We start from the raw sequence: 22175 nt of genomic DNA, 5'->3' as shown, positions 1-22175 counted from the left end.
AATGAACGAACCCTGCTTTTCCATCTCATTTATGGTTATTAGGAAAATAGGGAACATCCCAACACCCCCCCCCCCGCCAACACTGCAGTTGGAGCCCAGCGTGATCACTGCCATACTAAAAACCAGCTGGAGCAAAGAAATAAGTTCTTCACCAGTTCTTCAGAGCTGGTGGAGCTTTCCCAGCTCCCTGAGTGTCCAGGTGCCCAGCACAGGGAATGGGAAGAGGGAGACGACAGGCAGAGGTTGGGGAGCAGCAGTGAAGAAGGCTCAGAGGGAAGGAGGGAGACAGATAGTGAAGGGTTCCGTCTTTTCCCCTGGGGCTGAGAGGCTGCTCGTGCTGCAGGAGGAAAGTTGGCCCCGCTGCCACGTAGGGCTGCTTCTCCTGCCTCCCTCCGCCTGCCTCCCTCATCCCTCCCTCTCTCCCTCCTCCTTCTCCTCCTCCTCCATCACCTCCCCGCGAGTTACGCGCACAGTGCAGCCCGGCGGTGCAGACGGCTCAGCCCTGCCCGGCCTCGCTCCCCGCTGTCCCCCGCCGTTGGGATGCTGCCGGGTACCGCGGCCGGGCGCTGAGCCCGGGCAGCCCCGCCGCCCCTACCGCAGCCCCGGGCGGGTGGATCGCGCTGCGGGTCACCTTGCAGGGAAGAAGAGGTGAGTGACCCCCCCCCCGCCCACTCCCCACTCCCCGCATCTCCTCCGGGGAGCGATGCGCCGCATCTCCCCATCGCCAACCCTCGGAGCGCGGCACGGAGCCGGAGCCGGGGGAAGGGCGGGGGGAGGAACGGCGGCTGCCGCTGCGGAGAGGGGTCCCCGGGGGAGCGCAGGGACGCGGGGCCGCCCCCGGGCCGGGATCCTGCCTAAAGGCAGCGCGGGGCGCTCCGCGGCGGTGCTTCCCCGTGCCCCGTCGCCAGCCGAGATCGCGGGGTCGGGAAGGGATCGGGCTTTTCCCAGGGCCGGGGGAGCACCGGGCGAGTTTTCTGGAAGGGAAAGTGTGCGTGGGGTCCCCCCTTTTTTCCTTTCCCGGCCGAAATCCTCTCCGGTTCACTGTGGCGGAGCATCCTTCGCTCCCTGCCCTACGTCCCGCTAAGGGAGGAAAGGTACTGTGCCGTGCCGAGGCGTGCCGTGCCGGGGGGGAGCACGGCCCAGGGGCACAGCCTGAGCCGGGCACTGCGGGTGGCCAGGCTGCCCGCAGCCGCAGCTGCCCTCTGCCCTCAGAGCACCGTTCAAGTGACACTGGGTTGGGTTTCTTTCCCTTCCTAGCCTCTACTTTGCGGGCAGTGAGAGCCAAGTTGGAGAGAAGGGTGGGTACAGGCGAGGGGGAAGGAGCCATCCCCACTGTCTAGAGGGGTGACCTTGGGGAAGCCCACTCCTTCCTTCTGGGTACCACTAAAGCATCCCACAAGGAAGGACCCCCTCCAGGTTGGCGACTGCTTTGAGACCTTTCTGGAACTAGCAGCGCAGAAATGCAGACCCTTCTGGAGCAGGGCTGGTAGCGAGTCAGCCCCAAGAGCTGTGTTCCAGGAGAAGAGCAAAGCCCTGTTTGGGACCCGCTTTGTCTCCCCTAAAATCATGGAGCAACCCTTTGTCAGGAGTTGCTCCAAAGAGCAATCTGTTGAACCGCCTCTTCAGAACAACTGGAGGGGAGGCTGCAGCCTCAGCGTGCAATGAGAGAGACGCCAAAAAACCCCCCACCAAAACCAAGATCTGAACTTCCCGAGAGATTAAATATTCAAATCACAAATAATTAGACATTAATCCATTGTAAGCAGGGCATTACCGACAATTAAAAGATGCTTTGATATTCTTAAAGCCGAGAAGATGAGTTAACTGGTACTTTCCGGGGGATTACTGTGTATTATAAAACACAGCCAGAGCACTGAATGCACTTTTGTATATTCATGTATTTAAATGACTTGCTCTTAATTATCGTTAATGAGCTATCAGCTTCAAAGTAGCTGCGTTTAGATGCTCTCTATATTAGTTTCAAATGGTTTCACTCCAAAGAAATTCACTTCTCATTTTGCTGGCCAAAGTGACGTTTTACTGGCAGTTTGGTAACGACAGGTCGTGTCAGGGTGTGTGGCACATGAAGGCATTTATAGGAATGAAGTTTTCCCTTAGGAAGCGGGCAAGCAGAGACATCTCTCACTGCTGGTACCGTCAGCTCTGGGACCAATCTCAGCGAGGCTCTCTGCTGTACAAATGCAGATGTAATGCAGTAGTGGTGTACACAGGCACCACCATGATACGTTTCACATGGTGAACGCTGCGTGCGGATTTAAAACACTTTGCCTTCTAAGGACAGTGTTAGAGGAAAGGAAAGGCACCGGCGTCACTGGGCAAGGGTTTTTGTCTTTGCACTGTGAATCTGTGTCTGTAGACATTTACAAGTCAGCCATAAATTCCTCCATCCTGGAGAGTGGTTGTCTGGTTATGGAGACTGCAGGTCACACACTGGGACTTCCCTGTTCTGTTTTCTTCGCTTTGGAGTCTCAACTTCATACAAGTCAATGTACAGTGCTATAGGGGGGAAAAAAAGAACTGCAGAGATTTAAAACTGGAGGACAACCCTCTGCATGTTCAATGGCTCTGTTTCGACAGAACTGAATGAATCCTGTGTGTGTGTAAGCGTGTCAGGGCTGAGCCCACATCCCTAGCCATCAAATCAAACGCCTCTCAATACTCTTTCTCTGTAAGAAGCTGGAAACCACTGCAGTGAGATCACAGCAAAATGCTGCCCAGCTGATGTAAATGTCAGCGACCTCAAGGATGCAGGTGAACCGACTGCTACCACCTCTGGATCTGGCACAAAAGATTTAGTGCTGAGAGTTTTGTGTCACAGCACTGGAAGAATGAGAAACTCTGGTTCTTCTCATTGCACCACTATGGCTGCATTTTAAAATAGTGCTGCAGTACATGAGAGGTATGACTCCATGCACGCCTTTAGCACTCCCAATTTTAAACATGGGATCACACTGTAAATGTGTATCTGGGTGTACGTATCTATATAAAACCAGGATGTGTAAAGTTCCCTCATTAACCACCCACCCAAAACCGTGCTGTAAATTATTTGTGTCCCTAAGCTCCAAGGCTACGGGTTGTTGAGGCATGAGAACGAGCTGACTGCTCACATAAGGACACTGGGCTCTGAGCAGAGGTCAGTAGGGTTAGGTGGGTTGGTGTGCTGTGATTGAGTAGAGCTCAGACCTCTCAGAAATCACAAAGTCAATCACGGGATGACAGAATTGCAGGGGTTTGAAGGGACCGCAGGAGATCATTGAGTCCAACTTCTTGCTAAAGCAGATACCCTGCAATAGGTCACACAGGTAGGTGTCCTGAGGGATCTTGAATACCTCCATAGAAAGAGACTCCACAGCCTCTCTGGGCAAATCCCCAGGGATAGTGAAAATCACTGCAAATTACATTTGCAACTGGCTAATTTTCTTGGAAGATAATCATGGATGGGATCATCAAAGAGTGGAGCTCCCGAGTGGTCCCCTGCCTGTCCCATGAGATACTCTGCCTGGCAGCAGGTCCTGCAGCACAGCTGTGCTCAGCATCTCCTGCTGTGTGCAACAGCTGATGCAGTTCTTGCTCAATGCATGGGACCCCCTCTCCCCCATCCACCCATCTTTCTTCCCCTATTCCTTCATGCTCCACAAAAAAACCAGCCTGCTTTCTCCCCATTGTGTGTGGCTTGAGGATCATGGAGGTGATGTGGAGCAGAACTGGTGCCTCCCATATGGAAATCTCCTATTTTTCTGTGGAAGAAAAAGAGGGAGGACGATGCAGGGCTTTTCTGCAAGCTCTGACAGTGCCTTGAATGTAAGTGAATGTAATGCCTCGAATGTAAGTGGCTGCTTAATCTAATCATCCTCGCCCTGATGAACTGGCACTAGCAATTCCACAGCATCACAGGAGTATTACTCTAAGTGACTTACAGCCCTGGGGTGCTTCACTTGGGGCAGGAGAAACAAGTACCTTCATTTTGCACAAGGGCAGCACCACCACACTGCCTCCTTGCTCTGTCCTCTCTATGTTTCTTATCCCTGCTTCAGGAAGACCTTAAATCCCAGCCTAGAGTGTTGTGATGGTATGTCACATCCAGAATGAGCACAAGATAGCTGCCTTGTCCTGTCCCTTGCTTCCTGAACACAGTGTAGGAAGGGAAACAATGCCACAGAGTGAGGTGTACAGAGGACCCATCAGGAATGACATCTGAATGTGTCAGTGGGGTCAGTGCCGGAGCAACACCTTGATACTGACTTCTGTGTTATGGGGCTTTGAGGTCACAGAGAAGCATCAGCCTCAGCTCACGGGAAGACAAAGAGAGCCAGGCAATGTCATGAGGTTAATATTCACCTGTCCATACATTCCCTGCATAGACTTAAAAGCTCCATTGTGTGCTGCAGGGGCTTTGCCTTGCTGCAGGTTTCTTCAGGGCACAGCATCAGGTTTACTCTAAACTGGAGAATTTTAATTCTATTGCAAGACTGAGCATTGATGAAATTAGGCAGAGAGGATCTGTGGTAACTCAGTCCTTCCCTGACATCTAATTCTAGACTGACCCTCAGAAACAATCAAAGCTCCATGGTGTAGGAACCAAGAGGAGGTAGGCATTACAGCTTCTCACCTAAAGACACAGCTTGTCTGACAAGTAAATAATTACATGCAGTGAAACAAGTACTTCAGCTGTGTGTGAACTTTCACTCTGCAAAGCAAGGATTGTAGTTAAGGCCATGAGATTCATTGCTCTGGCACCAAGCTAGGCATGATTCAGTTAGGTGAGGGAACTGAATCTAGGGAAAACAGAAGGCTGAGAGGGGATATTACCAATGCTTATAATTATCTAAAAGGGAGGAATTAAAAGACGGGGCTGGGTTCTTTTCAGTGGCACCCAGTAACAGGACAAGGGGCAGTGGGCACATACTGAAACATGTATGGAACTTCCATACAAACATGAGGAACTTCTTTACTGTGAGGGTTACAGAGGGCTGGAACAGGCTGCCCAGGAAGGTGGTGGAGTCTCCTTCTCTGGAGATACTCAGAATCTACCTGGACACTTTTCTGTGCAACCTCCTGTAGGAAACCTGCTGCAGCAATGGATTGGACTCCATGATTTCCAGAGGCCCCCTCAAACCCCTACAATTCTGTGACTCTGACTCACATTAGATGAAATTTCTCTCAGTGAGGGCACTCCAAACAATTAAGAATGCAATTACACAACCCAGAGCACAGCTATATTCACTTGCTTTGCAAACAAAGGGCAGCACTACCTTCTGCTTTTGCACACAGGTCTTTCAGCCTGACTGCTCTTGTTCAGGGCACTGACTGGCGATGTTTCATTGTATGTATGTGCCTCTACGCATTGTTTTGTGAAGGTCAGTTTTATTGGGCTGGATGCAATTAGAGAGTTTTGCAGAACAACTTTTTGGAATGGCTGGAGGGAGAGGAAATGTTAGTTCGGCCATTTGTTGAGATGCCTTTTAAAGCAAGAATCACTCCTCATTCCTCTGCATCCCCAGTATGGGATGGGAGGTGGGGGTGTCAGAGGGCTGTTGTGAGCTTGGATACACCTGGAGTTGTATTTGGGGTTGTCAGATGGCCGCAAGCCTGGCTGTAACAGGCTCACCCTGGACTTGTCAACCATTTGGTCAAGGCTGGTTCGTAGCACTCACATGTGCAGGCGCGGTTAGGGAGCTGCTAATAGCTTTCTGACACTGAGCATTCCCCGATTACATTGTGAAATGAATTTCTCGCTTAAAAAGGCACAGAGCCTGAGTTTTTGACTGCTTTCACTTTGAAAGTAATTGCCGTAAGTTGTGCAGATGGCAAGGTATTTTTATACTGGCTCCTTCCACAACGGAGAGGGTTATTTACATTACAGCCAGGTGCCTTTATTCAGGTCAGTTATTTATTAGCTGGAAAGTGCAGCTCTGTCATCACATGAAAGAAGTTGTGAGTTTGGACTGAACTCAATAAATAGTTGAGGCTGTCAAAACCAGTTGAGAAGGAGGATGGCTGGAAAAGCCTGGATGTGTCATCTTTTATTGGAGGCAACTCGAGGCAAATAGAACTAAAAGCCAGTTTGTTCAATTAAAAATAAATAAACGAAACACTGTAATTCATTTTGGCTCTTGCAAGATGCTTCCATCTGCTCAAAAGGAAATATTTTGTTGCAGGAGTAATGTTTTTTGTTTCAGGTCAATGCAAGGTAATTCTGCCTTTCTCCCCCCATTCCTTGGTTCAGCACTGAATCTAGCAATCAATTATTCAGGCAGACCTAATATGCATATGGTAATTTTCCCCCCCAGATTTAAATATACCTCTGGACGGGCAATCAAGAGACCTGGATTTTATTTCCAGCTCTGTTCCCGTGTCTGACGTGACCTTGGGCATTTATTTGCACCCTAACTAACTCCTTCTTTTTTAGGGCAGAAGGGTGGCTTTGCTGCTTATTGGTGATACTAAAATAGCAGGGAGGTCTTTTTACTTCTACTGCTAGCAATTAAACATTTAGGTATCACTAATGCTTGCTTTTGGAACTCTCCCAGTGCGAGTTAGCTGTACTGCTTAACAAAAATCCCTGTAGTTTACTTAATAGGTCAAAAGGAATTTCAGCAGCTGAAATAGCAGCTCTTCCTTAAAACAAAACCTATTATAATGAGCCCTACTGAATCAAAGAAGGAAAATACAAAGGGGAAAGATTTTCCCTTCCTCTCTTAAGTATTTCACTTTATAATCAGCTCTCCAGATCCATACTGATTTCTCTCAAGCAAAAGGTCCATATGTGTTGCTGTAGTTTTCAGATGTTAGAAACCCCTTAAAGCACCTTGAAGCATACTGCATTATGTGTTAAAAGACCCTGAGGAATTGCACCAGTATAGCTGTGATCTCCAAACCTCTAGATGTGATTTTTTTATTAGGCTGCAGCTTTTTAGGAAAGCTTTCTGCCCACTGCTTTGTGTGATGGCAGCTGGAACTAGCATGAAACCCCACAAAACGTGGTTGGCTCTGATAGTTGTGGGGCAGCTAAGGGGCAAGGAAGAAGGTGTGAGAGCAGTGGACGTCTTTCTGGGAACATGGGAGGCTGGTAGAAACCTGATAGGAACGAGGTTTCAGTTGTAGAGTAACTCAGTTTGAAGGAACCTCAGGAAGCCTCCAATCCTATCTCCTGACGTTCTTCATCTGGTTGAGTATTAAAAATCTCCAAGGATACACAGCCTCCATGGAAAGCCTGTTCCAGTGCTTGACTGTCCTCCTGGGACAAAGATTGCACCTTGTATTCAGAACAGTTTCCCATGCAGAAGAATACAAGCTCTCTGAGCTATTTCTCCTGGCCTGCTGAGAATGGCAGGGGTAAGCCTTGGGAGTGGATGAGGACTCTGCTTTCCACCTCAGCACGGCTTACCTTCCTCTGCAAGCCTTCCTGTAAACTGAGCTTCGGAGTTGATGAGGTCCCCACTAGACGGGAAAGAACCTGTGGCTGCTGTTCTGCCTGGATAAACGTCTTTCTGATCTCTTGCAGGGAAATGGCTGGAGTTTTTCAGCTGCAGTCTAATTCTCCAGAGGTAACCTGATGATTGGACTTGATAATCATAGGGGTCTTTTCCAACCTTAATTATTCAGTGATTCCAACCAAGCTGCTTTCTCATGCTAACCTTTAGGTAGCTGGCAGGGGTTTCCAGAAGGCTGAGAGAAGCTGAGGCTGTGTTAGTGCTGTGTGAAGGGGCGATGCTTATGGCAGGACAACAACATCCCATTGGGTCATAGATGAAAGGAATGTGGGGACAACTTGCAGTAGCAGAGTGCTTGTGCTCTTTGTCTGACAAAGCCTAGGGCAGAGCATTTAGCTCTTCTCTCCTTGCCCCCCTTGCAGCTTGCATCACTCTGTCTCACACCCTTTGCTTAATTAGTTTGTCAGCCACTGTCACAACAGAGGAGTCTGCAGAGCGCCCAGCAGAGCACAGCCCTCACTGCAGCTACAGTAGCTGGGCTGTGCCGTCACACAAGTGATAGCTTAATAAACCACAGCGTTGCAGATGAGATATCTTGGCACTGGGCTGCAGCTACTTATTAAAATAGGGACAGAGGGGAGGGGAAAAAAAAACCAAACAAGAAATAAAGGATTAAAAAACATAATAATTTGAAATAATGAATAGCTTCACTTCTAACACCAGAGACCCGAGTTAAAATTTCTAATCCCCAAGGAAAAAAAAAACAAGATTGAAGTTTGACCTAGTATTTGTCATTAGCTTGAACTTGGTTTTCTCTTCTGGTTCCAGCCTTAAGTCTGAAAGTGCAGAGTTATTTCTGGTTGGCCTGAGCACCAGTGAGTGATTTGTGGGAGAAACTCAAACTGTGTGAAGACAAATGAAACCTGAATCAACCCAGTTAAATTAACTCTGCATCTTGGAGCAAATTGAACTGCTCTCTTATTTAAAGGGCTCTGATGAGTTTCATTTTCCTGTCAGCATCATTTTGAAGCCACTCTGTGGTCCAAGGCAACGAGAGTGGCTCTTTTTGCTCTGAGTGTTGGCTCCCTGCAGAGAAGGCATCTTTTGATTGCGTCCAGTTATCTATTGCATATTGTCTGTTCAGTCTTTCTACCATCCAGAATCCCCCAGGCTGCAGCCAAAGCTGGAAACCAGGATTGTCTTCATGGCAGCACCTACCTACACATCTAAGTTACAGATATGAGTCTAACACAGATTAGGAAAAGCCCTTAACAAAAGGATGGTGTGGCCAACCTCCCTTCTAAGCAGCGCCTGTAGGCAGAATGGCACAAGCTCTGAGCCCCTTTTGCCCCTAAGCCTCATTCATGGTCATGTGTCCTTATCCTCCAGAGGAACCTGGAAGAGTCCACTTGTTTCACTCATCCCAGGCTTAGCATTAAGAGTCAGGAGTCTCACCTGTGGCTTATGTGGTACATGGGAACTGCTGAGTCATGGCCTGAACCACTGATTGATCACCTGGGGAAAGGACCAGGTCAGCCCAGGGAGCACAGGTGAAGGGGTGGAGTCTGGCTGCACCTATTAGACCTCATTTAAGAGCCGACTGCCACTGGCAATTGTTCTCCAGTTGGACTTCCCTCCCTTGTGGAGTCTTTTCTGTGAGCCAAGATCTTCAGAGATGGGTGGGCATTTTTCCTTTTTAATATCATTCTTTTCATGTCAGTCCATTTACTGTTATGCTCCTGTATTGTCCTTCTACTGCTTTAATCTTTCTGATTGTAACACGTGGGTACACTCTGTTGTCTTGTCCTACGTACCTTGCCTAACTGTTGTTAAATTCTTCTGCAAAACATGTAAAAAATGCCTGTAGTAAGTGAAATGAATTCTGGACTATAAGTCTTGTTCTCCAACCAACACCTGAATAACAGCAGGAAACAAAGGCCTTGGAAATCTGATTTTATTCTCTTCAGTTGGTGGCTGAGGAGTGAAAAACTCAGAGGAGATTCACTTTTCTCAAGGAGGATGTGAGATTTCATTTCTGGCTGACAGCACTGTTAATCCCACTTTTTTATTGATGAAGAATCTCTGGGTGCCTCAACAGTTTCTCAGTTTCCCCAGACAGCAATTGACCTTGTCTCAGCTGAGCATCAAGATGCACTTGCAATCAAGGTGCTATTGATTTAAACCTAATGGCCAGCTGCTCTGGGTTTTCACCTGGAAAAGAAGAATCAATAATGCTTTATTATTATTATTATTAGCTATATGTGTGGTATAATGGAAAGGTATAAGAGTCTCACCAGCTCCTTATCATTAAGCCATACAATTAAAGCAGCAGGGCTGAGAACATTGGGTCAGGCTGTGGTAAAGTAGCCAACTAGCAAAATGACATGAGGGATAAACAATTTTCCTTGACTGAATGCTGCCATCCACATCTTTCTTTGCTGACCTTCCCTGAGGCATGCAGGCTGTGCTGCTATGTGGGACCCCAGAGAGAATGTCTTGAGCGATGCATTTGCCATATTACCGGAGGAACTATGTGTGGGAAGGAAGTCTCTTGTCTTGTCCTTTCCTCATTTCAGATGTTTTCTCTCTTCCCTCCTCCGTCCCAGGGGAAAAGTGTCATTTGGAATCTGCAAAGATGGTTTACAAGTCTGTTTTAAATGCACATCAGGTAGCACTGGACAGATAACTGCTTAGGTCTTTGGTAGGACTAAGCAAATGCCTCAGGCTCTCTCCTATCTACTGAATGAGACAAACTAGGATCCATCCTGTTATCTGCAAGCTGAATGGTCCATCACTGACTGGTATGATGGTAATGGCCTTATGTTGCATCAGGGGAGGTTCTGGTTGTATATTAGGAGAGGTTTCTTCTTAGAAAGAGTGGTGAGGCACTGGCACGGGCTCCTCAGAGAAGTGGTGGAGTCACTGTCCCTGGAGGTGTTCAAGAACTGTGGAGATGTGGTATGGAGGGACATGGTGGGGAGAGGTTGATTGTTGGTCATGATGCTCTTAGTGGTCTCTCTAACCTTAATGATTCTATGGCTGTGTCTGTACCACAAAGCTCTCTTGCCTATCAAAACAAGGTGGTTTTGTCTGTTATGCCTCTGAGGAACATTCACGGCACTTATATACTTTACTGGTATGGATGACTAGGGACTCTGTACATAGCTGTCCTTAGGTCTTTGGAATAGTAGAGATATCTGTTGTAGAGTTTCAAAGATGTCATGAGCAGTTCTTATTCAGGACTACAGAATCCTATCTGTCAACACTCCAAAGACTTTGAAGTCAGATTACATTTTCAAATACCTTCCTCGTAATTAGTCTTTTGTAAGAGGGGCTTGACTCCTGTCTCATGCAGACTGGTGAACAATGGAGAGCAAGAAGTGACTTGGGACAGTACTAAATCCTGACAAGACAATCCTACTGGCTTCCTGAAGTTCTCCCATGTCTTGGGACATACTGAAGCATTTTTCCCTGTGTCTTCTCTTTACTTGTTTCCTCTTGCTCTTGAGGAGTGTGAGAAGAACTGAAGGATGGCCTTTGTTACCAGTGACTCTGGAGTGTCCCATGCATCTTTAAAGAGACAAGAGGGAGCTTTCCTTGGAGTCCAGCCCTTCCAAGATGAAACAAGACAACTACTCAAAATTACATGAGGAAAATGTACCAGCTAACTCTGGTGTCATGACGTGTGCAGATCCTCATTTGCACCAATCCAGAGTGAGAATTTTCCATGAAGACAGTGTAGCTGCCAATGAAATGCCTGGGGTGAGACTTGTGTTTCCAGAGTCAAGCGTTATGTGGATGATATGTGAATGTGGAAAAAAATAAAAACACAAAAACATGAATGGAATCTGACAGCGCAGCTCAAAGGCATGTGATAATGCTGCCTTAAAAGACAATTTCCCAAGTGCTACTTAAGTCAGGCAGTGCACATTTGATGGAATTACGTGAGCACATCAGAATACAAGACCTAACCATGCTTTGCTTCAGTTGTAGATGCGGTGACCAAATTGCTGCTCTGTTTATTTGTTTGTTTGTTTTTTCTCGGGAGGGGGTCTGTTTGTGTTGTACATCTTCTTCCCACTACTACATCTGTGGCAGTACCATAGCAAACTTTCTGCTGACCTCAGCTTTCTTGAACAAATGCTGGGGCTGAGAATGCTTCTGAGAAGGTCTGCAGTTCCAAGTCAAGTCTCTCTAACTTTAGTGGGGTGAAACTCTTGATGGTTTAAATGCCTTTTGCAAGCCAGAGGCTCGTTGTTGCTGTGATGGATACATCCACATTTCAAGAAGCATTTTCTTTTGGTTGTACCTGAGCAAAACCAGTAAGAAAGAATTTGGGCTGGGAAAAGGTACTTTTAATCTTCTGAACTACCTCTTTAATCCTCGTACATCTGTGCAATCCACACAAAGTGAAGCCAGGTTGGTGCTCTGAAGAGACAGACAACAGTCATGGTTCCTTTACAATATGCAACAACCACGCCCTGAGGCTCAAGGAATTGTCTCTATTTCTTCTAGGTGAATCTGGATGGGGCTGGTCCTGCTGACTGTCCTCATCACAGATCTTAATTCTGTCATTGCAGGGAAGTCTCTAAGGCCATGGAAGAAGTGGGTTTTTAAAGTTAAAGAGATCTGCCTCCTCGTTTTTCCTTGAATTGAGTTTTGAAGAGGTATCAAAGCACTTGTCAAGGTTGAAGGTTGGCTGCAGAGAATGACAGCTGAATGGATCAGCAGCCCTGCCCTTCATAATTGCAGCTTTCCTGGAACTGAAAATGTTTTCTTTGTCTTTTATCTTTGTGTTTTGTTTTGTGCTTCCCCATCTCTCTTATCAGAGCATTCTAAGGAAGGGAATGTTGTCCTTATAATGACTGTAGCATATATGCTAAAATGGAGGTAGTTTGTAGCCCTCCTCTGACAGGACCCACCATTACCAAGACATCTTGGGAAGCCCTCTGTCGCCACACATTGCCACCTGCTCCTATTCACCTTATAGTATTTTATAAGTTGTTTGCTTTTTCAAATGGGGATATATTTGGAAAGCTAGGTCAAGGCATGCACATATGTGAAGCTATATTTCCTCATGAGGTAATACAAAAGACAAGCTGATTTGTGTGCTTTCAAGTGTTATTCATTACCTATGTCCTCACCTTGGTGTCTATTTTATTTCTTCTTCAGGAAAATGGAGACTACTGCCCCTGTGTGACCTGTATCTACACTACAACATAATACAGGCCACCATCCAGCTCTCAGACACCTCCCAGTATGGATGGCTTGACTGAGCAGAACAGTGTGCTCATGCACAATAAGATTGCTGAGGCCGGGAAAAGGAATGGTTTAATTAACACAAGGAACTTAGTAGCGGAGAGCCGAGATGGTCTGGTGTCGGTGTACCCAACCCCACAGTACCAGAGCCGCCGAGCAGGGAGTTCCCCGAGCTGCCTGGAGAACGGCAGGAACGACCCTGTGCAGCAGCTCCTGGATCCCAACATGCTGCAGCAGACCGTGGAGTCCCATTACCGTCCCAACATCATCCTCTACTCAGAGAATGTGCTGCGCTCCTGGGGTGAGAGCATCAACTCGGAGTGCTGCGAAACCACTTTCATCGAGGACCGCTCCCCTACCAAGGACAGCCTGGAGTACCCAGACAGCAAGTTCATCGATCTCTCAGCAGATGACATCAAGATTCACACCCTCTCCTATGATGTGGAGGAGGAGGATGATTTCCAGGAGCTAGAGGTCAGATGTCACATGGGATCTGTGGGGGAGGAGGATGTGTCTGGGCTGAAGTGTACAGCTTCTGGGTGCTGGTTTTCATGGGATTAGATGTCTCCTCTGGCCAGGACAGGGAACAGTCACTCAACTTTGGTTGCAGGGTGGAGTCCTGGCTCTGCAGAGGATAATTGCAGGAGTCCCAGCTGGCACTCCTGCCTCTGAATAGGCTGGTCACAAACTAAAGATGACCCATATGCTTAAACACTGGGAAAGTCGAGGCCCAAAGCATCTGCCCTGTACATGGAGCTGGTTTTACTCAGCAGGCCAGCATCACTTGTTACTTTCTCTTGATTTGAGCTGGATATAAAACCGGTTGTTTTGCACACTGGCTCAAAGATTAAACCTGTCCACTTGTGAACAAAAAGCCAGGAGTCTCTGGGTTTCTAGCCACGATGAATCCTATGCATCTGAATAATATTTTTTCTGATGGGGTGAAACACTTCATTAGACTCCAAATGCAATGTTTTCTTTTAGGTTCCTGTGCTTCATTGATTGCTCGCGCTAAAGTAATATGAATTTTGTTCTCCAAATGGGGCATACTGGAAATCAACTTCATTCTTGCTTAAATGGTGCATTTTCTACTTCAGAAAATCCTGGCTGCCCCCGCTGCCCAAAGACAACACAGATTTTATTTGCCAGTGGGAGCACAGGGTGTCCATGCTGTTGCAGTTCCCCAAACTTTCTCAGCATTAGTCACAGACTCCTAAGCTAGCAAAGCCCATTTGGCTGACTAAAGCAAAGACTTCAACCTGAATGTCCAAGAAAAGTTTAGGAAGCTACTTTCCCACGTTTCTCTCTTGTGGGGTTTTCTCCATTGAGAGCTATTAGGTCCTAAAACTTCTGTTTTCACCTCCTTTTAATACCAGCATCTCACCCTGTGCAGGGGCAGCTCAGCAAGAGGCTGACTTCTCTTTGATTCTCTTTTCTCTCTGTATTGCTCAGGTAAGCAGAGAGAGGTGCTTTTCGCAGCGTGTGCCAGTAATGCAGTATTCAATACCTCCACGGGGAAACAGGAGGTTTCTCTTTGAGGCCTGTGGCGGTGTTAGCTCAAATCATGCCCTTCTGTGGCATTTCAAAGCTGGCTGTGGGAAACCTCATTTTTAAAATCAAAACAAAAGGCCGAGATGTTGCCTTTCTGTCCTAGCTTTCCTCATGCAGCAGTTGTGATGCAAGTGACCACAGCAGGCAGGCACGTAACTGCCTGTGTTGCCGCACCTGGCCTAACACTGAGGCAGAAAGAAAGAAAATACTTTTTTTTTCCCCTTTCTTGGTGGGATTTTCAAAGTGTCTTTACAATGCAGGGCCGTTAATCTGTTGGAAACACAGGAAACTTGGGTCAGCTTTCCACAGAAAAGATTTCCTAGTAAAACTTCTGTAAAAGGAGTTTCCCTTCCCCTCCAGTTCTCCAGAGAGAAAGAAGAGAGTTCATCTCCCCATCTCTCTGTAAACGTTTTTACATGCTGTAACTGTGCTCATCATGTTCCCAGGGTCCTTCTTTTTATGTTATGGTGAGAGTAATACAGAGAAAGAGAGATGTGCTCAACAGAACAAGACCTGCAGGAAGGGGTAACTGCTGTGTTGTGCTCCTCTGGTCTCCACCTGGACAGATGCTGTATGAACAGGACCAGATGCATGAGGGACACCTGGGTTTGGATAGTACAGAGGCCGGCTAGAGACATAGCTGCACATCCTTTTCCTTTGTTCCAAGAATGGGAAAATATTGTCTGAGGGCAGCAGTCACTGAGTGAAGGAATGAACCACGCTGGATCATTAACTACATAAAAAATTGCTTATCTGTTAAAATGAGAAATACAGCCTCTGAATCATGCAGCATGCATCTGGTCCAGTAGGTTGCTTTTTTTCCCACCCATTACTGACAAGAAGCAAATGCTTTTTTAAATTGCTAATGCACTCAAAGTGGAGTGAAAAGGTTCAGTACAGGGATTGGTGAGCAGAAGTTAGGAGAACACCAAGAGAGGATAATACAGGAGAGTTGTGTAGGGCTTTTCTTCCTCACTGTGAGACTCAGAGGATTTGTTTCCCTCATCCAGGGTATGAAGCATGTTGCTGTGTACCTTGTCACACTGTCTTGCCACAGTACATGGGAACTGGATAGCATAAGAGCAGATCAGAGCTCAGTTCTCATGAGGCTTCTTTGTCTTTATATGTCTGCTTTGGCATTTCCTTCAGGAGGGAAAACAACAACAACAAAAAGATTACCCTTTTGCAGGACTTAGCAAAGAGGGAAGCTTCATGCAGAAGAACTGTTGCCTTTTGGTCTCTTGAAAGCTGGGGGCTACCATCTTGCCCAACATACCAAGGCAAGGCGAGTGGATTCCCAAGTCAAATATCTCTGAAAGTCTTTCAGGGGTCAGAACAAGCTTGGAGCTGTGAGTTGTTCCCTTTCTGGCACTGACTTGTTCATGCAAAGTACCTGCCTAGGGGGTGTTGCAGCTGGGTATTTAGTTGTTTGGAAGTGTGGGAAAATCCAACTCAGCTCTTTGTAATGAGCTCCACTGTGTAATACTTAACCAGGGTCCATGAACACACGCAAGAAGCAGCTTTTATGGACTCTGCAGCTCAGTGTGTTTCTGCCAGTGTTTGCTTTTTGAAGAGCATTAGGCTTCTGACAACCAGAAATATTGTTGTTTTCCTGCAAAAAAACTTCGCTGCAGACACCTTCTCTGGAAAAAGCCATCTGTTTTGACTGACAGCAGCGTGGTTCTGGTTTGAAGTGCCATCCCAGCCAGGCTGTAGGACTTGCTGCTTTGTTGCCTGCTGTCCTCTTCAGAATGGATTTGTTCAAATCATAAGTGTTTTATACGACCTGCCTGCAAGGAGGCATCTTATTCCACTCCCCAAGCCTGGGGATTCTGAAAAATCCCCAGTGTGGCAGGGGAGCAGGAGACATGTGATGGAGTGATCCTGACATTCGCTGGCTGCAGCACTGTGGGCACATGTAACTTTTGTATTTCCTTGCCAGCAGTGTTCCTCAGGTCCTGATGTAATGCTATTCAGACTACATATGGAAGTCATCGCAGTCTGCAAAGAAAAGCATCTCTGAAACAGCTCTTATTAGTGCACATACAGCCCCATTTTGCTCCAGCATTTATCAGGCTTGAAAGCAGAACGCTGTGTGTTCTGTCAAAGATTTAAACTTCTTTTTCTGCCCATTCTTGAAATATTATTCCCTACTTGGGTATCTCTAGAACTCTTACGAATATCTTATGAGTCCCTTACATCACAATTAATAGACAGCCAACTTGTCAAATGTGGCAGCAGTGAAATATGTAATATCTAATCTTTCCTAGCTGAAATATCCTCCTGTTAGAGCTCATACAGTGCTATCCGGAAACATCATTTATTATATTAACGTACTGGCTACTCTTCCTCTTGGCCCCTGTATAGATAGCTTATTTAGAGAAAACCAAGCCATTGATGGCAGAAAATTGAATTATTCATATGTGTCACATAAAAGAATACACCTCAGCTCAATGATTCTCTTAAACCTCTTTTTCTCCAACAATGTCTGGAAACGGTCTCTGGAAAGTGAAATAAATGGAATCTTCTGGGGAGTAAAAGAAGAGAAGAAATGTCTGGTTTTCAAGCTAAGTCTTCCTTTTTTTCCCCCCTCTCTATGAATTGTCAGCTGCTTCTATGAGAACTCATCCCTTTGACATGAGCATAAAAACACAAAGATGGAAAGTGAATCCTAAGCCATGTCTTGCTCCATCTTACTGCTCCTCACATCATATCCAAGCACCTCCTGTCTGTATCTCTCTTGCAATACAAAGAGAAGGCCACAAAGAGTTTTTATGTGAATTAAGTCCCATCATTTGTACGTTTTCTCTTAAATCTGCCAGACTGCACAGGCAGCATTGGGGTGAGACTCATACAATCATGGAAATGCTTGGTTTGGAAGGGACCTTAAAGGCCATCTGCTTCCAATCCCCTGCCATGGGCAGGGTTGCTAACCACTAAATGAGGCATTGGACTGCCTAGGGCCCCGACCAACCTGCCTTTGAACACCTCTGGGGATGGGGCACCTACAGTTTCTCTGAGCAGCAGTGTCAGCCTCTCACTGCCCTCTGAGAGAAGAATTTCCCCTGACATCTGTATTGCCCTCAGCCTTCCCTGGGACCAGAAATCTAGGAAGTGTTTGGACAGCCCTGGGAGGTGCCTGCCCACTGGAGAGAAGCTCTGTAAAGGCTGCAAAAACTGAGTGGCAGATGTGTTTCAATGTAAATAAATGAAAACAAATATGTTTATGGAAAAATAATGAAATCCGTGTGGACTTGATGCTGAGCTTGTATCTGTGAGCTGCAGCTTGGGGAAGAGACTGGCCTCAGAGCATAGAGTGCAGAGGCCAAGCTGATAAGTCAGCAAAATATTGGCTGTGGTAAAGGATGTTATCGAGGATGAGATAGGCAGCATTTTGTTGATGCGTGAAAGCTCTCTGCAACCCGCTTTCCACGTGGTACGTGTGTTTGTGGTCCCTGCTTCTGAAGAAGATAATGACGATAAATAAGAGTAAGGAAATCATAGAACATCCTGAGTTGGAGGGGACCCATGAGGATCAAGATCATGAAGGCAAAGAACAAGATGAATGCGGATCTGCTGCTCAGCAAACCTGCCATAGTAGAAGCAGAGGAAAACTGAGGGAGCTGTTTGAACACAGATAACAAAGAATTTTTCTTCACATGTGAGGTAGTGATTAGACTGGTTCATGGACAAAGAACCCATAAAGTGGTATTAAAAGCAATGGGTACAGCTTTTCTTGCTAGTATCTTTCGTGCAACAGTTGTGGATGCTGGAAGAGCACAAGGAGTGGATGCACAGTGTCCAGGTTTACATGAGCTCCCTGTAAAGTATGTCCTGCTGCTGGTGTCAGAAGCAGGGCCCAGGGCTTGATGGACCATTGACCCAGCTCCACAGGACATGCTTTATGTCCCTTTGCCTTCACAGGCAAATTATTAACAGGCCACAAGAGTGGGTCAGATGTAAGGCAAAAAGAGGACATTGGTGGATGCTTATTTTGAGTTGTGTAATATTACTCTTTCAGTTAATGTGCCTGAGGGAATAGAGGTATCTCCCTAATCTTGTTGTGGCAGTTGGTCCACCTGTAAAGTCACAGGAGTGCTGCCATCCACAAGTGCCTTCCAATGGATGCAGAGGGCTGTTGGATGGGAGCCACTGTCATTCACACTCAGATTAGGGATATTTGCTTTATGGCTGTTATTACTGCTCTGCAGGATAAGGAGTGTGATTTAGGAGGCTATGGCAGCTGGCCTGGTCTGGTATGGATTTGTTTATTGCTGTCTGTGGTAATCCTCTTCCAGAAGCAATGTGTTGAATGCATGTTGCTTATGAGCTGTAGACAGACTGGCTGTGAATGTCTAGAGAACATCACGAACAGTTGATCAAAATCCAGGGACATGTGAGGAAGAACGGACATGGACATGTTCATCAAGGACTTTTTTCCCCCTGAAACATTTTGGCTTTGTAAAGTTAAGCATGAAGAGCTTTCCTAGCAAGGAAAGAGCCCTGTGAGCCCATTTGGGTTGGCTGCTTGACTGATGTTGCATGTTAGGCTGGGAGCTGGGAAAGCAAGAGGTGTTTGGACCAGGTCAGGACAATGGATTGTTTAAACACATTTAAAAGGGAATGGGAGCAACTTCAAAACTCCAAATGGTAAAAATAAATGACAAATAAACAGGCAGATAACTAAAGCATTGCCAGGCCAAAAGAATCCACAGTGGCAACAGGTTTTAGAGGCATAACCCACTAAGGAATCATCAGCCAGATGCTGCTCAGTGAGAAGTAAGTGTGCTGAGGTGAGCGGTAATAAACTGCAGCCCTTGGTGGGAAAGCTGCCATCCAGCACCACTGCCATCACCATCTGCTGCATTTAGGTGAACTCAGGGTGCCTGCAGAAGAGCAAAGGGATGCAGATTGCTGGTCAGAATAGGGCACTGTGCTCACCACATCACCAAAACAGGCATTGTGGAGAGGGAAATAGAGCTCATATTGTCTTATAGTTGCATTGTGTTGGCCCTTGTCAAAAACAGACTCCTGAACCATCTGGATTTAAAGCAGATCTCAAAGGGCCATACCAGAAATTACTTTTGTATGCAGTGTGTGTGCAACTGAAATGATTGCTTTGAAGGGAAAAAAAAGGAGTGATACCAAAAGGGCTGTTTCCTGAAAATCCATCAAAGACTGCTGTCAGCCAAGGTTCACAGCAGAGCTCATTGTCTGACTTCTCCAGCATGAGCGGTGTTTTTCTGCTGGGAGGGACTGTGTGGCCACCAATTCCAGCCTCCAGCATGCCACCAGCATCCGGGGCAGGCTGTCTGGAGACCCTTTGCTCACTTCCAATGTCCTGATTTAGGTAAAGCATGCAGCTTTTAGGGATAGCTAGCCTCATTTTAAAAAAGAGCTTGGTGTAATAGAAAATCCATTACCGCTGCAGAGAAGTGTTCATCACCATCACTGTTAAAAATCTGCACCTTATGTCAGCTCTTCATCTGCTCTGCTTTCACTTACTGGGCTTTCTTGTGGTTTTTTTTTCTGCCGGACAGCAGAGCTGTCTGATCAGAAATTACCTACTCACAGGGCACTTGCTGAATGTGAAGAAATTGCATCTTAAATTTATCTTGCAAGAGAAGAATTTCTTTCTACCTTCTTCCTGTGTGAATGATTTCCTGTGGTGTGATGCACGGACTTGTTCTTTTTATTTCGAAGTTCTCTGTATCTGGGAAGTAAACACCTCCCTTCTCTCAGCAAAGTTTATTTCTCCTCTTCATCCACTGTCACGTTCACAGTTTTTGCAACAGTTCCCTTTCTGTCTCGTGGAGGCTGCAGGGAGTGGCTCACTTAGCAGGGGGAATGACCATGGACCTCACTGAGATCATCTTTCACTCTGCAATCTTGCCCGCTGCTGTTCCTTGACAGCCTGTTGTCTTCCTGTCCCTTGACACTATTTGTGTGAGCCCTGAATCAGGAAACAGATGCTCCCAGAACTGACCATGTGTATGATTGAGACCTCAAGGTGGGATACCAAAAGCCATCCTCCATGAGTGCTGGAGGTCTATTGAGGAAATGTCCCGGGGCAATTGGTGGGATTACTATTAGTGGATGATCACAGTCATGGTCCGTGAAAGAGGAGAAGTAATATCATTAATCAGCACTTGTACATTTCTCTCTCTTGCTTTTCCAGAGTGACTACTCAAGTGACACTGAAAGTGAAGACAATTTCCTAATGATGCCACCAAGAGATCATCTAGGCCTCACTGTGTTCTCCATGCTCTGCTGCTTCTGGCCATTGGGAATTGCTGCCTTTTACCTGTCTCATGAGGTAATGCTAAAACGTATCTTGCTAATCTATGGCTTTGAATCCACAAAGTAACCATCATCTCACACTAGCGGGGAAGGGTCACCAAGAACCACCTGTGGGCAGAACAGTATTTCAGAATGGTGGGAGGTGGTTAAACAGAGTATTGTGTGTGGGACACTTCTCCGCCTTCATAAATCTCCGTGGTGGTGGTGGTTGTCTTGTGAGGCATTCTAGTGAGCAAGTAGTCCATAAAGTATTTTAGGTTTAATTGACAATAGATTCCATATCTGATTATACAACATCCAGCTTAGGGTATTCTCTGTGTAGGACTTGTGAGTGGAAAGCACCCTCGCTGTATCAAACATTCAGGCTTGCCATTCCAAAAACTCATTTATTAGTTGCCAAACTGATCATCTTGAAAAGAAAACCAACAGCAGAAAATTCATTTCTGTTCCGCAGAAATGGATTTTCTTCCCAGGGAAATTTCCTTTCGCCATGAAGAATTGCTCAACCTGTTCTTCTTGTCCAATTTTGACACAGAAGTACTTATTTTTTTTTAATCAGAAAAGCAATGTTGTTTCAGTTTGTTTCCTCTGTGAGACAGTCTTGCTGATTTCCAGCCTGTGCCTAACAACCACCTAATGCCCCATCATTTATTTCAACAAGTATGTCTTCAGTGGTGCCTGCAGAGTAATTATTGAGTTTCCCAGCATGGCCGATAATGTAACATGACAGAAGAGTCACACTGGAAGTCTGTTCTTTGACTACAAGGAAACATTCAGTTATATTTCTGTCTGCTGATGGTAGAAGTGCCTGTTGGAAACGGTACTTTCTACTCCACGGCACCAAAATTATTCATCCTCTTGCCTGCCTTTCTAATCTGCCTCCTCTAAACACCTACCAGCACTTGCTGTATGTCAGGCCAGAGCAGGCACTTCAGATCTGAAGAATCCTACTCTTTAATATCAAGTAAAGAGATACAGCACTACTCCTTTTTTAATTTAAATGAAGTGTCTGTCACTGAACTTTGAAGCCTCTGAGATGATTAAAATTTGTCCAGTGAAAATTAACAGGTTTCCTTGGCTGAGTGCTATTGATTTCTCAAGTTCGGGTCAAAGGATTTACCTGATGATGATGACAGCACAAAGTAAAGCACTGGGAGAGAGTCGCATACACTTCGGTATTCTGCTGTTAGGTACTTCAGGCAGAGCTATTTATTAGCAGTTTTGATGGCCACACAACCCCTCACATATGTGGAACAGGCAGGATTTTTCACCAAAACTACAGCCAAAGAAGGGATCCAGGTCAGAGATCATTGGCACAATATTTGCTCTATGTTGGGAAAAACAGTGCATTCAGTAATTTCTTTCCTTCAGGAGGCCTGGGGACTGCTAGCTAGTTTTATCCAAGCAATGAAAGCGGAGTGCAGACCTATAAATGCAAAACAAACAATGTAATAAAGCAAAAAAAGCAGTATGGCTGAAAAGCATTCGTAATAGCTATGAGCTGATCCCAGGGGTCAGCACTAACTTGCTGCCTCAATAGGAGCATACACAGTTGGAAAAGGTTGCATGAAGACAGGGAATAAGATGCTCTTGGAAGAGGAGTGCTCACCT

The 22175-nt window shown here is 46.2% G+C and overlaps 1 protein-coding gene across 2 annotated transcripts in view; it reads left to right on the top strand.

Annotated features, from left to right (window-relative positions):
- The first annotated feature begins 330 nt into the window (after window positions 1-330).
- Window positions 331-22175, top strand: part of SYNDIG1 (synapse differentiation inducing 1) — a 58493-nt gene continuing 36648 nt past the window's right edge. Inside the window, exons 1-3 of one of the 2 annotated variants that reach the window (XM_072333495.1) lie at window positions 331-648; window positions 12627-13187; window positions 20443-20580. In XM_072333495.1, coding sequence (XP_072189596.1) covers window positions 12714-13187; window positions 20443-20580 — 612 coding nt within the window. In that variant the 5' untranslated portion in view covers window positions 331-648; window positions 12627-12713. Of the gene's footprint in view, window positions 649-9083; window positions 9134-12626; window positions 13188-20442; window positions 20581-22175 lie in introns of those variants that run through there. The other variant, XM_072333496.1, reaches the window with a different exon arrangement.

Source organism: Excalfactoria chinensis, chromosome 3 (assembly GCF_039878825.1).
Source record: "Excalfactoria chinensis isolate bCotChi1 chromosome 3, bCotChi1.hap2, whole genome shotgun sequence".
In the NCBI taxonomy this organism is placed as follows: domain Eukaryota; kingdom Metazoa; phylum Chordata; class Aves; order Galliformes; family Phasianidae; genus Excalfactoria; species Excalfactoria chinensis.
The sequence above is the reverse complement of the archived record's forward strand: the minus strand, read 5'-3'. Positions and strand labels throughout refer to the sequence as shown.